The sequence below is a fragment of the Staurois parvus genome, unplaced genomic scaffold (genome assembly GCF_062004578.1).
Source record: "Staurois parvus isolate SC_StPar_1 unplaced genomic scaffold, SC_StPar_1.0 ptg000955l, whole genome shotgun sequence".
Lineage (NCBI taxonomy): Eukaryota > Metazoa > Chordata > Amphibia > Anura > Ranidae > Staurois > Staurois parvus.
In genome coordinates, this window is record NW_028318751.1 from 1277980 (window position 1) to 1290358 (window position 12379).

The 12379-nt window shown below is 41.0% G+C and overlaps 1 protein-coding gene across 5 annotated transcripts in view; it reads right to left on the reverse strand.

Annotated features, from left to right (window-relative positions):
- CADM3 (cell adhesion molecule 3) overlaps window positions 1–12379 on the reverse strand; it is a 649892-nt gene that overhangs the window by 413216 nt on the left and 224297 nt on the right. For 3 of the 5 annotated variants that reach the window (XM_089656994.1, XM_089656997.1, XM_089656996.1), the window contains exon 2: window positions 9640–9732. The exons of the other annotated variants lie outside the window; for them this stretch is intronic. In XM_089656994.1, coding sequence (XP_089513120.1) covers window positions 9640–9732 — 93 coding nt within the window. The remainder of the gene's footprint in view (window positions 1–9639; window positions 9733–12379) is intronic. 5 annotated transcript variants of the gene reach the window in all.

The following is a 12379-nucleotide window of genomic DNA, read 5'->3' on the forward strand; positions in this document are numbered from 1 at the left end:
ACAACAGGGCTGCGGGTGGAATCGAGTGATTTCCTTTCCTGCAACCTGTGGTTGCAGGTAAGAAAATCAAATCATCTATGGCCTGCCTTAGCTCACTTTAGTTAATGCTAAACTCCAGGTAGGGTCACAGCACAGCAGCAACAGGATTGTAAAAACCAGCGTACGTTCCCTCTTTTATGGGTTTTATGGGTTTCCACAACGTGAACATGCTTTTGGGAGTGAAGAAAGGATGACCTCATCTATAATTTAAAGATCTTTAACTGTCCAGTCCAAGGTTAATAGACAAGATATATTGTTTAACTCAAGTGAGGAAAAATATGGTTACCAGTCTGGCTTTGCTGTCTGTCAGGACACTTGAAGTACAAGACTAGGTGAACACAGATACAAAGCTTAACATATAATGTATATATTTTGGCTGTGTATTTAGCGGTTTGCCTACAGACCCTTTATGACTGAGCAGAGTTCTGGCGGTAAGCTCTTTAGGCATTGATGATGCACTGGAGGACAGGAAGGGACACAATTGATCAGCACCCAGGAGTTACATAGTAAGGTTGAAAAAAGACACAAGTCCATTAAGTTCAACCAACAGAAAAATAAACTGATTACATTTAAAATCTCTATATACAGAACCCTAGCCAAAACCCAGAACTAATCAAAAGAAAAACCTATAAAGCATGCTCCCATTTTCTATAGCAGTGGTGGAAAAAAATCCCTTCCTGATGGTTCAACTGCAATCAGATATTCCCTGGAATAAAGTCAAAGGGTATCTGACTCACATGGTAGGGTATGGATGAGAAACGGCTGAGTATATTAATTCAGTAACTTTTTTTTCTAAATCAGAACTCTATCCAAAGCATAATTTGAACAGGTGCTATTCTATGCAAGAGGGTTCTAACCATTTTCTACTCCTGGTGCCCAACCATGCTCTTTTAGTGTTGTTTCTCCTGCCTAAGTGCCTATCCATGCAGAGAAAACCAAAGTAGCCAGGTCACTGAATTAATAAATTGTAACCATATTTATTGACAAATAACCATCCACACTTACATGTAGGCAATGGAAGACCGGGTCTGAGGTAGGGAGTTGCATGCAAATCGCAGCAACTCAGACCACCAAATCAGTAAGCTGAGTGATTGAGAGTAGGACCCACCACGACCAGCATCTCATGGCCTCCCTCTAACGCTCCAATGCTACTACCGATGCCGGAATGTGGGCAGGCACAACGTATTTTAGGGGCCCGATCTCCTTTTTCAAGTCCTAGGTGCCTACCCAATTACCACAAGAAAAAGACTCATGGCACTGGCTAGTTAATTGATTTGGTTTATTTCATTCACACTTCCTAAATTTTATGTGTAGTATATTCCTTTTTCATTCTTTATGCATTTTTTTTTCTCAGATCATGCTTAAAGAAATATCAAATGTAGAACCTGAATTTTTTTTAAGGGGGGTGTTCAGACCCCAAATGTGGAAGTATTGATCTTTATATTATAGCAGTGACCTTTAGTAGTCTAATGTAATATATCCCCAGTCTCTGACTATCTCCTGTAGAATGCCCAAAGACTTAGCATCTTCTGAAATAACTTTGCCACCTCTGGCCATCTCTTATAGCATGTCCACAGTCTCTGGCTATCTGCTGTAGTACTGTCTATGACAGTTTTCAGCATATTATGAATGGCATATTGGTAATGTCAGGGGCTGCTCTGGGGTGCCCCTAAATCAAGTCAATTTACCACCACTGCTCTACTCTATCCCCCTACCAAAAAAACCCCCGTTTTGGCCAAAGACACACTTTAACAACGTCAAACTACATTTTCTCCTTTTAAAATAAATTGTTTTGGATGGAGAGCCAATACTTAGCTCTGTTGGCTCTGAAGCTTTTTCTCGCTCTTTTTTGACAACAGTAAAATTATTCAAGAGATACAAACTGTTTTTCTTTTTGAAAGCCTTAAGGATTTAATAGTCTCTCTGTCATCATGGTAAAGAAGACATCCGTTCTAATTAACAAGCAGAAAATTGTTTTAAAATGAGGAGCTGTTAAAATTCTGACTTTTAACTCATTCATATTTTGGCTATAATACTGTATAGTAAAAAGCAAATAGATTCTGCATCAGGCACCTTCACACACTGGGGTTGATTTACTAAAACTGGAGAGTGAAAAATCTGGTACAGCTCTGCAGAGAAACCAATCAGCTTTCATGTTTTATTACCAAAGCATAATTGAACAAGCTGAAGTTACTACCATGCACAGCTGCACCAGATTCGGAATGCACCAGCTAAAGTACCCCCCACTGTGTTTCTCCTCCTCTCTGATGCTTTTTCACTGATTGACAGAGTTATTGGTTGGCAGGCAACCAGCCCTTGAAGAACCGTACAGCAAGGATAAGGAAATCACTGCTACAACTTTAATTGTGCTTTGCAGCACATTTCTTGATGAAGTCCATAGTAAGGCTCCCTGCAGCCTTAAAAGCCTCAGTCCAGGCTAAAAACTCCCAACAGCCCTAGAATCTCCACTCCCCTGGCTGAGTTTTTTTTTTTCCTACTTACCTTTTCCAGATGTCTTCAGGCTGGTCGCGTGACATAAAGTGTCCTCCTACTCTGTAGATCAGGGGTCTCCAAAATTTGTAAAGAAAGGGCCAGTTTACTGTGCTTCAGGATTTGAGGGAGCAGAACTGTGGCCAGTGGGAATAAAAAATGACCCAGCATCAGTGGGAGTAAATACTGCCCTATTTGGGCTTAGTGGGAGTAATAGTGCCCGATTGCTAATATCAGTGGGAGGAATAGTCCCCCATTATTGGTGTCAGTTGTGGATGGAAAAGTGGCCCAAGGGACAAAGAGGCAAGTGGCCTATGGGCTGCAGTTTGGAGACCACCGCTGTATATCTTTTCTGGTGGTGGGTAGATACGAAGGGTAAGAGGACTCTGAAGTCAGGCAAACAGCCTAAAGACATCCGGAAAGGGCAAGTATAGGAAAAGAAAACCAAATGATCACAAAGACAGCCAAGGGAGGGGAGCTTTGGTCTATTATTGTCTGTGCTCACAAGATGTTCTCAGTCTTCAATGTTAATGACACGAGTTGTCCTTTAACAGGGACTGAGGACATCTAGCAGCTGACAAGAATTGCTGAAAAAGACAGCACAAGAATGGAGGAGGGCATTGCAATCAGAGCTGAAGTTCTTTTTTTTCTTTTTTTTTTAAAGCCTGGGGGAACCTTCTTTAAAAGAATACAAAATTAAGTGGGGCGCCATACCTAGCTGAGTGTGCTAACCTTCCATTACCCATAATTACTTATAGTATGTGTTGCTATGGTAGCATGATGTCAACAGAAAGCCACTAGGCACAAGCAGAAACCTATATAGTAAAAGACACAAAAAAGACAAGAGAAAGACAGAACTTTTCTCTGGAACTTTTCAAGAAGGCACTCCCTATCACCTAGGGCAACCTCTATCGTGTTTGTTGTATAGTTGTTTTTTCTTATGGGACTTTGTAAACCAACTGTCCAAGTGTTATATCTGCTGTAACTCCCCATGCTGTAAATAAACCGCACATTTTCTTAAATTGGCTGGTAAGCTAGAGGCTAAGATTGTTACTGATGTCTTGAGAGGTTTTCTTGCTCACTGAAGAGAAGCCATTTTGTTCTTGTTCTTAATGGTTTGAAGGCATTCAAGGGCCAGAGAATCGAGCATGACAATTAGATTTAGAAAACATGGCAGAGCAGAGGATAATGCCTGAGATTATACTAGGGATACAATGGCGTCCTCAGAACTGCGCTTTTCAAATTAGCTGAAATAGATTCCAGTTTGAGCGCTGGCGTCCAGCGAGCAAAATCAATGAGGTTTTGGGTCCACAAAACGGCATTTCAATAGATATTTTTTCCCTTCAGAGGCTTCATTGAATTCTCCGGCTGAAAGGCTTGCGGAGAAGCAGCAAGACGTCTGTTACATAAAACAGTCTTGCTATAATTTTTTACCATCGCTACCAAGTGCATAAATGAGAGTGAGCAGTTTAACCATACAATTTGAAAATAAGGCATCTGACAATGGCTATAGGTCTTATCCTTCACAGTGGTCTAACAGTATGGATTTAGAGAAGGCACTGGCAGGATATACAGCGACCATGGGTAGGCGAGAGCATAAAACAAGGATTATAATTCATTGCTCATAATAACACCTCTATAATCCACAGTGGATTTTTGGCTGAAACTAAAGTACATTTTTAAGGTCCGTGTCAGGCTGGCCATTAATCTTCACAACCAGCCTGACTCTGTCACTGAAACATAGAAACATTGAAGAGCCATGGAGGAAAAGCCTACGTGATCTATTCAATCTGCTCATTTTTTTTTCTTTTGTCCGAGTATAGATCTATTTTTGTGTCAAACATGTTTAAATTCACTAACTGTTGACCTACTCACTACCTCTGCTGAACGTACATTCTAAGCATTAACTACCCTTTCAATAAAATAATACTTTCTAAAGTTCATTTTGAATTTTCCCATTGTTAGGAGGTTATCGCCCTGTTTTATTGATCGCAGCTTCATGTTGAAAATACTGCCCTCCCAAGCGTTATTCACACCCTTCCTTTCTCTTGTGTTACAATATAGGAGTGTGCTTTAGAAGTTTTGCATTTATAGTTAATAAAGAGCTGCAGTCTCCTACTTAAAATTTCCATAAACACATCCTCAATCGATCCTTACAATGGCCATTTTAGCTGTGGGTATCTGAAGCTGGCACCAGTGGGTTCCGGGATTTAGTAAAGCTGGATTACCCAGCATGCATCTCCCAATCTCCACATGCACATTAGTCACAGTGCCTGTACTTCCTCCCAGTTAATCCTCTTCTTCAAAAATGGTACCTAACTCCTCCCGATCACATCATTTCCTGTCTGGAAATACTGTGAGATTAGACTATTAGGCTACCCAAAGACTCCTGGGATAGATTATTATTATTATACAGTATTTATAAAGCGCCAATAGTTCGCTCAGCGCTGTACATTACAAAGGGGGACAGAACATGTGACAGAACAACAACAATACAATGCAAAACATGAGGGGATCGAGGGCCCTGCTCTTTCGAGCTTACAATCTAGGAGGGAAGGGATGGTGGCACAGGAGGAGATAGCTGTGGGGGATGGGGTGGTAGGAATAGTGGAGGAGGTCGGCAAGTTAGCAGGGGGTGGGATAGGCTTCCCTGAAGAGGTGGGTTTTCAGGGTGCGCCTAACGGAGAGGAGAGTAGGTGATAATCTGATGGGTTGGGGCAGGGAGTTCCAGAGGATGGGTGACACTCTGGAGAAGTCCTGGAGGCGGGCATGGGAGGAGGAGACCAGGGAACTAGAGAGAAGGAGGTCTTGTGAGGAGCGGAGAGTGCGTGTAGGGTGGTACTTGGATATTAGGTCAGTGATGTAGTTCGGGGCAGTATGGTGGACGGCTTTGTACGTCAGTGTTAGGATTTTGAATTTGATCCGTTGCGCAATCAGAAGCCAGTGGAGGGATTGGCAGAGGGGGGGTGGCAGAGATGGAGCGGTTGGAAAGGTGAATGAGTCTGGCAGCCGTATTCAGGATGGACTGAAGCGGGGATAGCCAGCGGCGAGCCAGGCCAGTAAGGAGGGAGTTGCAGTAATCGAGTCGTGATATGATGAGGGAGTGGATGAGCTGTTTAGTGGTTTCTGGGGTTAGGAACGTGCGGATTTGATAATGCCAATATCCCAGGAGTCCACGTGAATCATCTAATGGCGTAATTGCGTGGGTGGCCGGGACCAGAAGTGCCAGCAATCTACATGTAAAAAGGTATTTATAAATAATATGAACATTTGATTATATCAATTTATTATTGTACTGCAAATGGCATTATCATCAGAGGAAGTTGAAAATATGGGTGGCGATCCACTTTAAAGTGTTACTAAACCCACTGCAGTAAAATCAGTCTGTATGTGCAGTAAAGCATGATTGTTATGCTCACTGTGGAGCCTAAGGGGTTAATCCTCTGCATTGTGTAAAAAGGCTGTTTGAGCTTTTCTTCTCTGACGCTCCTCTTGTTCAAATGCCTATGCTGATGAACCCGTGCCCTTCTGCACGTGCTCAGTTTAGTGTGTATTGCTAGAGAGGTTTTTTTTTTTTTCTTGGAAGAGTGCATGTGATCAGCACAGTGCCATCCAGCACTGTCCAGGCAGAGGTCAGGGGATTTCCATCCTCCTAGAGAAAACTCCTCCTACAAGCTTTAACCAGTGCTCAGCTGAAGTCACAAGACTGCTCTAACTGCTGATGAAAAAAGGTATTTAGAAATTTATATTTACTAAAAGAATTGCACTTCCATGTTCTGTGTACTGTGGGAGAGTGGATATAGTGAATGCAGGGTCCCAGGTTTAGTAACACTTTTAAGCTCTGGTACAATATCACCAGCCTATCAAGTAACTAGCATTTTCAGAAAAGAGGTCAGAAATGGCAGTCTATAGGTTGTGCTCAGTACAGGTTTACTTTTAGGTCCAACTGCGGGTTGGCAGAACCCAAATCCCCTCCCCATCCCGGAGCAACACACCTATATTCCATTTTTGGGTTGTCTTTGTACTGGCCATGTAACGTTCTGCGGGTTTCCTTTGTTGCACAGAGATATTCTCAATAATGCTGAGAACAGTACAACATGTCATATGGCCACTATTCTCTGCATTATTCCCCACCTGAAGCCCTGAGCTCACAAGAAGGGATCTGAATGATGGAAGAGGAGTGGCAACCATGACTGGAGAGGGGAAAAGGAGTGAAACACTGCTGTATTAAGAGGCTTGGTATACCTTTGGGCCTTTTTTTTTTAAAAGGGAGGTGGTTTGGGGTTCTTTGTAAAAAAGAATTAATAAAGCTGGCCTCTAACTATTTTAAAATATTTCTCGTCTTGTACCTACTGTACACTTTCCTCTACCTGCAGTATTAAAGAAAAAAGGAATGCCCTTTCTAGTAAGGCGGGATCGACACAAATTCCCACTTCTTCTAATGATACTGGGTCTTTGACTCTAATTGGTTGCCATCTGTACGGATTCTCTCCATCTATTTTTTCCAATTCTAAAGTATGGTCTAACAAAAAAAAATATGATTAGATATTACATGTCCCAGGCTACTCTGTTACATCAATGTATTTTGTAATAAAGCTGTTACAAACCCTTCAAGGCACAAAGTTGTCGATATTTGTAAGTATTTTATTATGCTGACAATGCTCAAACAGTAAAAGTATAAGCAATATTTTTTCATCTGTAACAATACTTACCACTAATCGATATACTTGACTCTTTACATCACAGCTCCGTAGCCAGCATTTTTGATATATCATGCACTAAATTTCATAGCCAATGTGATCGATAATTTTTATGGCCTGGTGGCACCACATCAGAATTGCAAAGATATTGCCACATCTGATACCACCACAGCTCAGAATCATTTTACTTGACATGGAGCCTTCCTGAAACAACAGTTCCTATTCTTCTTCCCATAAAGACTAAGCTATTGTAGACGCCAAAGGGGACATCGCTACATCGCTTTACCAAATAAAGTCTCTGTAGAAATCCCTCCTCTAAACTTCATCTTTCCAAATAGGGAGCAGACTAGCAGGACTGTGTGATCCAAATTTAAAGGACTTTTGAGTTGTATGTAGTGTGGCAGTGCGATATCCTGCCACAGTCTAAATCAAGGTTATAACCAGAATTCTCAACTATACAGGTTGAGGGGCTCCAGGCAGTTCTCTTAATGCAGAGAAAACTGGTTTGTCAGTTTCCTTGTTGGTTGGTAAAGCCCGTTTTGGGACCTGGGCCTGGAGATTTCGAAGTGATTTGGGAGGGATGAAATCTCCAATCCTGGGTCCGTGTTTTCAGAACCCCCAGCACACTAATTGCACAGGTGTGTGCAGGCCTTTTTGTAGAGGCCAGACCATGGTTCTAGGCTCCACCCCGGCAGACAGGAGGTCATTGCCCAGGAGTCAGGAGGGCTCCACCTAGGAGAAGTAGGAGCCAGAGCAGCAAGGGGCTGTATGCCTGAGAGAGCCAGGAGGCTGAATGTTGGTTTCATTTGTTTTGATGGTGGATACCCCTGCGTGGGAAATATATGGTATGGAACTTTCCTTTAAATAAACGTGGGCTAAAAGGCCCTTAAAAAAGAAGAAAGTGAGTGGATGTGTGCTTTAAATGACTCTACCCTTGATGCTAGTTCTCACAGTAGATAAGTTTAGATTTTTAAAGGGTAATTCCAGCCATATGGTATACAGCATTTTTAAATACTTACATTGGTCCAGCTTAAGTCTATGTAATTATGTATATGCCATAGCTGGCTAGTGCCTCCAGAAGCTGGAAATCACTGAAGTACACGTCGCTGCTCCAGTGATCTCCACTTGCCTTTGGGTCCCGTGTCGACCTGATGCATTGTGAACACGGGAGGCTGGCCATTCTGCATGAGCGCCATTCAGAGAATGCTCTACATTGTCTGAATTAATGCAAAGCATTCTCTGACTGGATACGGTGACATCACCTACCCGCCTCTGCACCTTGTTCAATTAGAGAACGATTTGCATTTATTCAGTAAATGCAAAGAATTTTCTGAATGGCGCTCATGCTGAGCAGCTGACCTCCTGTATTTAGAAAGCATCAGGCGGTTTCTTAGCATGGGACCTGAAGGAAAGTGGAGATCACTGAGGACTTCGACAAAATGGGGACCGTCTACACAGAAACAGACTCCCTGTTGCATGAAAGTAAACAAAAAATAATAATTTTACTATGAATAAGCCCCGAAAAGGAAGAAGGTGGAGAACAGGATCTGAAGCCATCTTTCATTCACATTCAAGCAACAGGAAGACGGTGTCTGTGTGTAGATGGATGCCATTTTGTTGAAGTCTACTGGAGCCTGACAAGCTGATCCTGTCTTGCACCAGTCTACCCCATTTTTGATTCAACTAATACAGGTTTGGTGGGCATTCGAGAGGTACCATTTTCATTGTTTTGGAGATCACTGCAGTACCAGTGAAGAAGCAATGCCTACTTCCAGCTTCCAGAGGCATTGGACAGGTATGGTAAATGTATAGTTACATCGGGAGAAGCTGAAACAATGAAACTATGTAAAAATAATCATGCCTGGTATTCATTTGTAATGCATATCCTGGGGGATTTTCTATATCCTTTTTCAGGTGTCTTGACATCTGCTTTTTCTTCTGATTCTTACTTTAAACAGCAGAAATACCTTTAACTTAAATAAGAACTGGCAAATAAAAGCAATATGTTAAAACTTAATGTGTCCTAAGCTGTGCGCAAAGGCCGCCCTCTCTCTCCTCATGCATTTTTTTAACCTCTTATTTTCACAGCATGGGATAGTAAGAAATAAAGAGTTTCCCTCAGCATTTAAATATTTGAGCAAAAACAACATTTAATGTGTTATTTGCAGAAAAAGATGTAAAATTCCAATTCAACAAAGAATGGATAGCCATACCAAGGGTGCAGCCAGATCCCATTCATAAACAATAAAACAAGGACAAACCCTGAGAAAGAGAGACAATTACAACAAAATGATAAGGTTGGGGCAGTAGGTGTTGCTTAGAACACTTAGCAGTGTGCAATATCTCATGGTTCATATAAAAATTAAGTGCTAACTATAAAGCTGAAATACATATATGTGAATGGTCTCACCTGTTAAAGTATGTGTAATTCTGTTCAGTCTGTTTAGTCTTGGGTTTTCATTGCCAGACAGCATAGCAAAGTCAGTGACATCGCTTTTCTCCACTGTAATTAAACAATACAGCTTGGTAAACAGATTTCCCCTAAGATTGGACAATAAAGGAGCATAAGCACAATGCTGAGGTCATTCCATGTGCTCTCTCCTCCTGTCAACAAGCTCCCAGTGCTAGACTGGCAGCACTATACAGTGCAGTAGGCTACAATATAGGGTAAGGTGTTAACAAATAAATGTATTCACTGTAATAAATAACTGCAATCAATTTTTAATGATTACAAAATGGATTAACTAGGGTCAACAGGTAATCTTTATCCTATAAGTGTTATTGGTCTCTAAAGCGAATTACCACTTTTGCAATCAAATTTTACTCCCCTTTGCTTTCCCACTTACACAGCATGCCTAAATTATTTTTTTTTATATATTAATGACCTTTTAGATGTTTGTCAGGCATAGGTGTCATGACTGACTGCAAAGCCTTTTTAACAATGTGAGCCTGTCCCAAGTTTGTCTTCGTCAATCTACAATGCAAAAAGCCTTACATCTACACCTCTAACCCTTTGTTAGGAAAGACAGTGTCCAAATCTAGTTACAACTGATAATGAAGATCTGCCTGCACAGTACAGACAGGGCTAATTATGACAAACACAGCTGCCCAGCCCCCTCATAAACACAAAAGGACTAGGATGTGTCTTTGCTGTATGGTCAAGAATAGAGCATCCAAAAAAAGTAAGCTGCAATTTTTATTTTTTTTAATTTATACTATGTGAATGGGGTCATGTAAGTATTCTCTATTTGGGCTGCAAATGTGGAAATACACTTTAAAGTGAAAAAAATATAGACATAAGATTACAAGCATTTGTAAGGTTTCTTCAGCTCTTATATCCACAGAACACAGTGTAAAAAAATTGGCTCTCTGTTTAATTGGCATTGGGACTGACTTGTGAAAATTGGAGCAAGAGAGGAGATGCTGCCTATATCAACCAACCAGGATCTATGTGTAACATGAAACAAGATGACAGATCAAAACTCAACCTAAGGGGAATGGATGCCCATAAGAACCTAATAGGTTTCACATCATTCTATGGAAAAATAAAGTAATCCCACTCTTGATTCAGTTTTCCTTCCAATGTACATGTGAGCCTTCCTTTGTTAAATGTAAACCTGTTTGGTGAAATAAAGGCAACTAGTCAGCCACCAAAATAGCAAGTTCTTTATTATAATATTTTTTGTAAGAGCCACCTGAACAATGGTGTTAGTTACATAGAAAGTCATGTCTTCATTGTATTAAAATCAAAGTTAAAGTGGAACTATTGGCAAAACTTTTTTTTTTTTCATTTTAAATAGAGTACTAGAGGGTCATGCCCCTCTCAGTTTATTTTTAGCCATCAATGTGTCCCATTGGGGAGATTTCCTTTCACTTCTCATCCCATAGCCAAAACAGGAAGTAAGAGGAAATCCCTGCAAATTAAAGGAATTCTTTGGGGACCGCCAGGTCATCAGAACTAGTGTCCCCATCAGAAGATTTCCCCTTACTATTCTGGGGAAAACCCAAAATTTGGGGTTTTCTTCACGTTCACCTTCGATGAAAATGGTAAACAACACATATAGAGAGGGTGAATCTCCCTAACGAGGGTACAAACAACAATTAAAACCTAATCGATGTACTAATCACTCTTCACTCTCTCAAAAACTTTACATAAAAAAAAGAAAAAGGTTTTACCTTTAATTATACTTTAAACCCCACCATCTGAAACCCTCTAATAACTGAGAATCAAAACTGACCAATTTTAAAAGGCTACTAAAGGCTCTTCCAGTCCTTGAATACAATGTGCTTAACAAGCATTAGGCCTGGGTAATATACCAAATTCTGTAAGCGCAATTCTCCTTCCAGTTCTCCATATCAGCCCCAATAAAGGGGGAGTTTTCTTTGAAAATGCATAAGCAACTTCTGTAGTCAAGTTTGTTTTTTCCATATCCATCATCATTTCTCTGGTTCAATTGTTTTTATTGATACAGTATTAATACAATATAATACATGGTTCTTGGAATACAAGAATATGGGAATATGTGATCTCAGGTTGTAGATACAACTCGTGGTTACGCATTGTTATTGACATTGGTCAGTTAATAAAGAAAAACAGATTAGCGGTCCTACAGAACCATAATATAACACCAAGATAACAATGCAGAAGTAGCAAGATAAAAGACGAGTGGTTGGGAAAGCACAGGTTAACCATACACGGCAGGTGGTACTCCAAACATCCATCATCATTTTTAACCACAGGAGGTGTGCCGCCATTGTTCCCACAGAGACATGCTTTTAGATTCCTTAGTTACTAATTTATGTATGGAGGTCTTTGCTTCTGCTCTAAAGAAGACCTAAATACCACCTTGATCTTTAAATTGTCCAACGTGAGACCCTTTACTGCTGTTGAGGCTCTTCCAACGTACTGCTAAATGTCGAGAGCTGTGCTGGAGCATATGTCAAGAACGTACTTACTATGTACCTGTGATAAGGTTCCCCGAGCACACAGAATGCTAGTAAAGGATAAATCAAAACAATTGCAGTCACTGCACCTGGGTGCATCATTGGTATGTAGCCTTTACTCCACCTGAAAGGTTCGCTTTAACTGCTAGAATCTTCTCCACTCAAGTCTTCCTCTTGTTTAAACAGCTGTGCAGGCCAGGACTCTG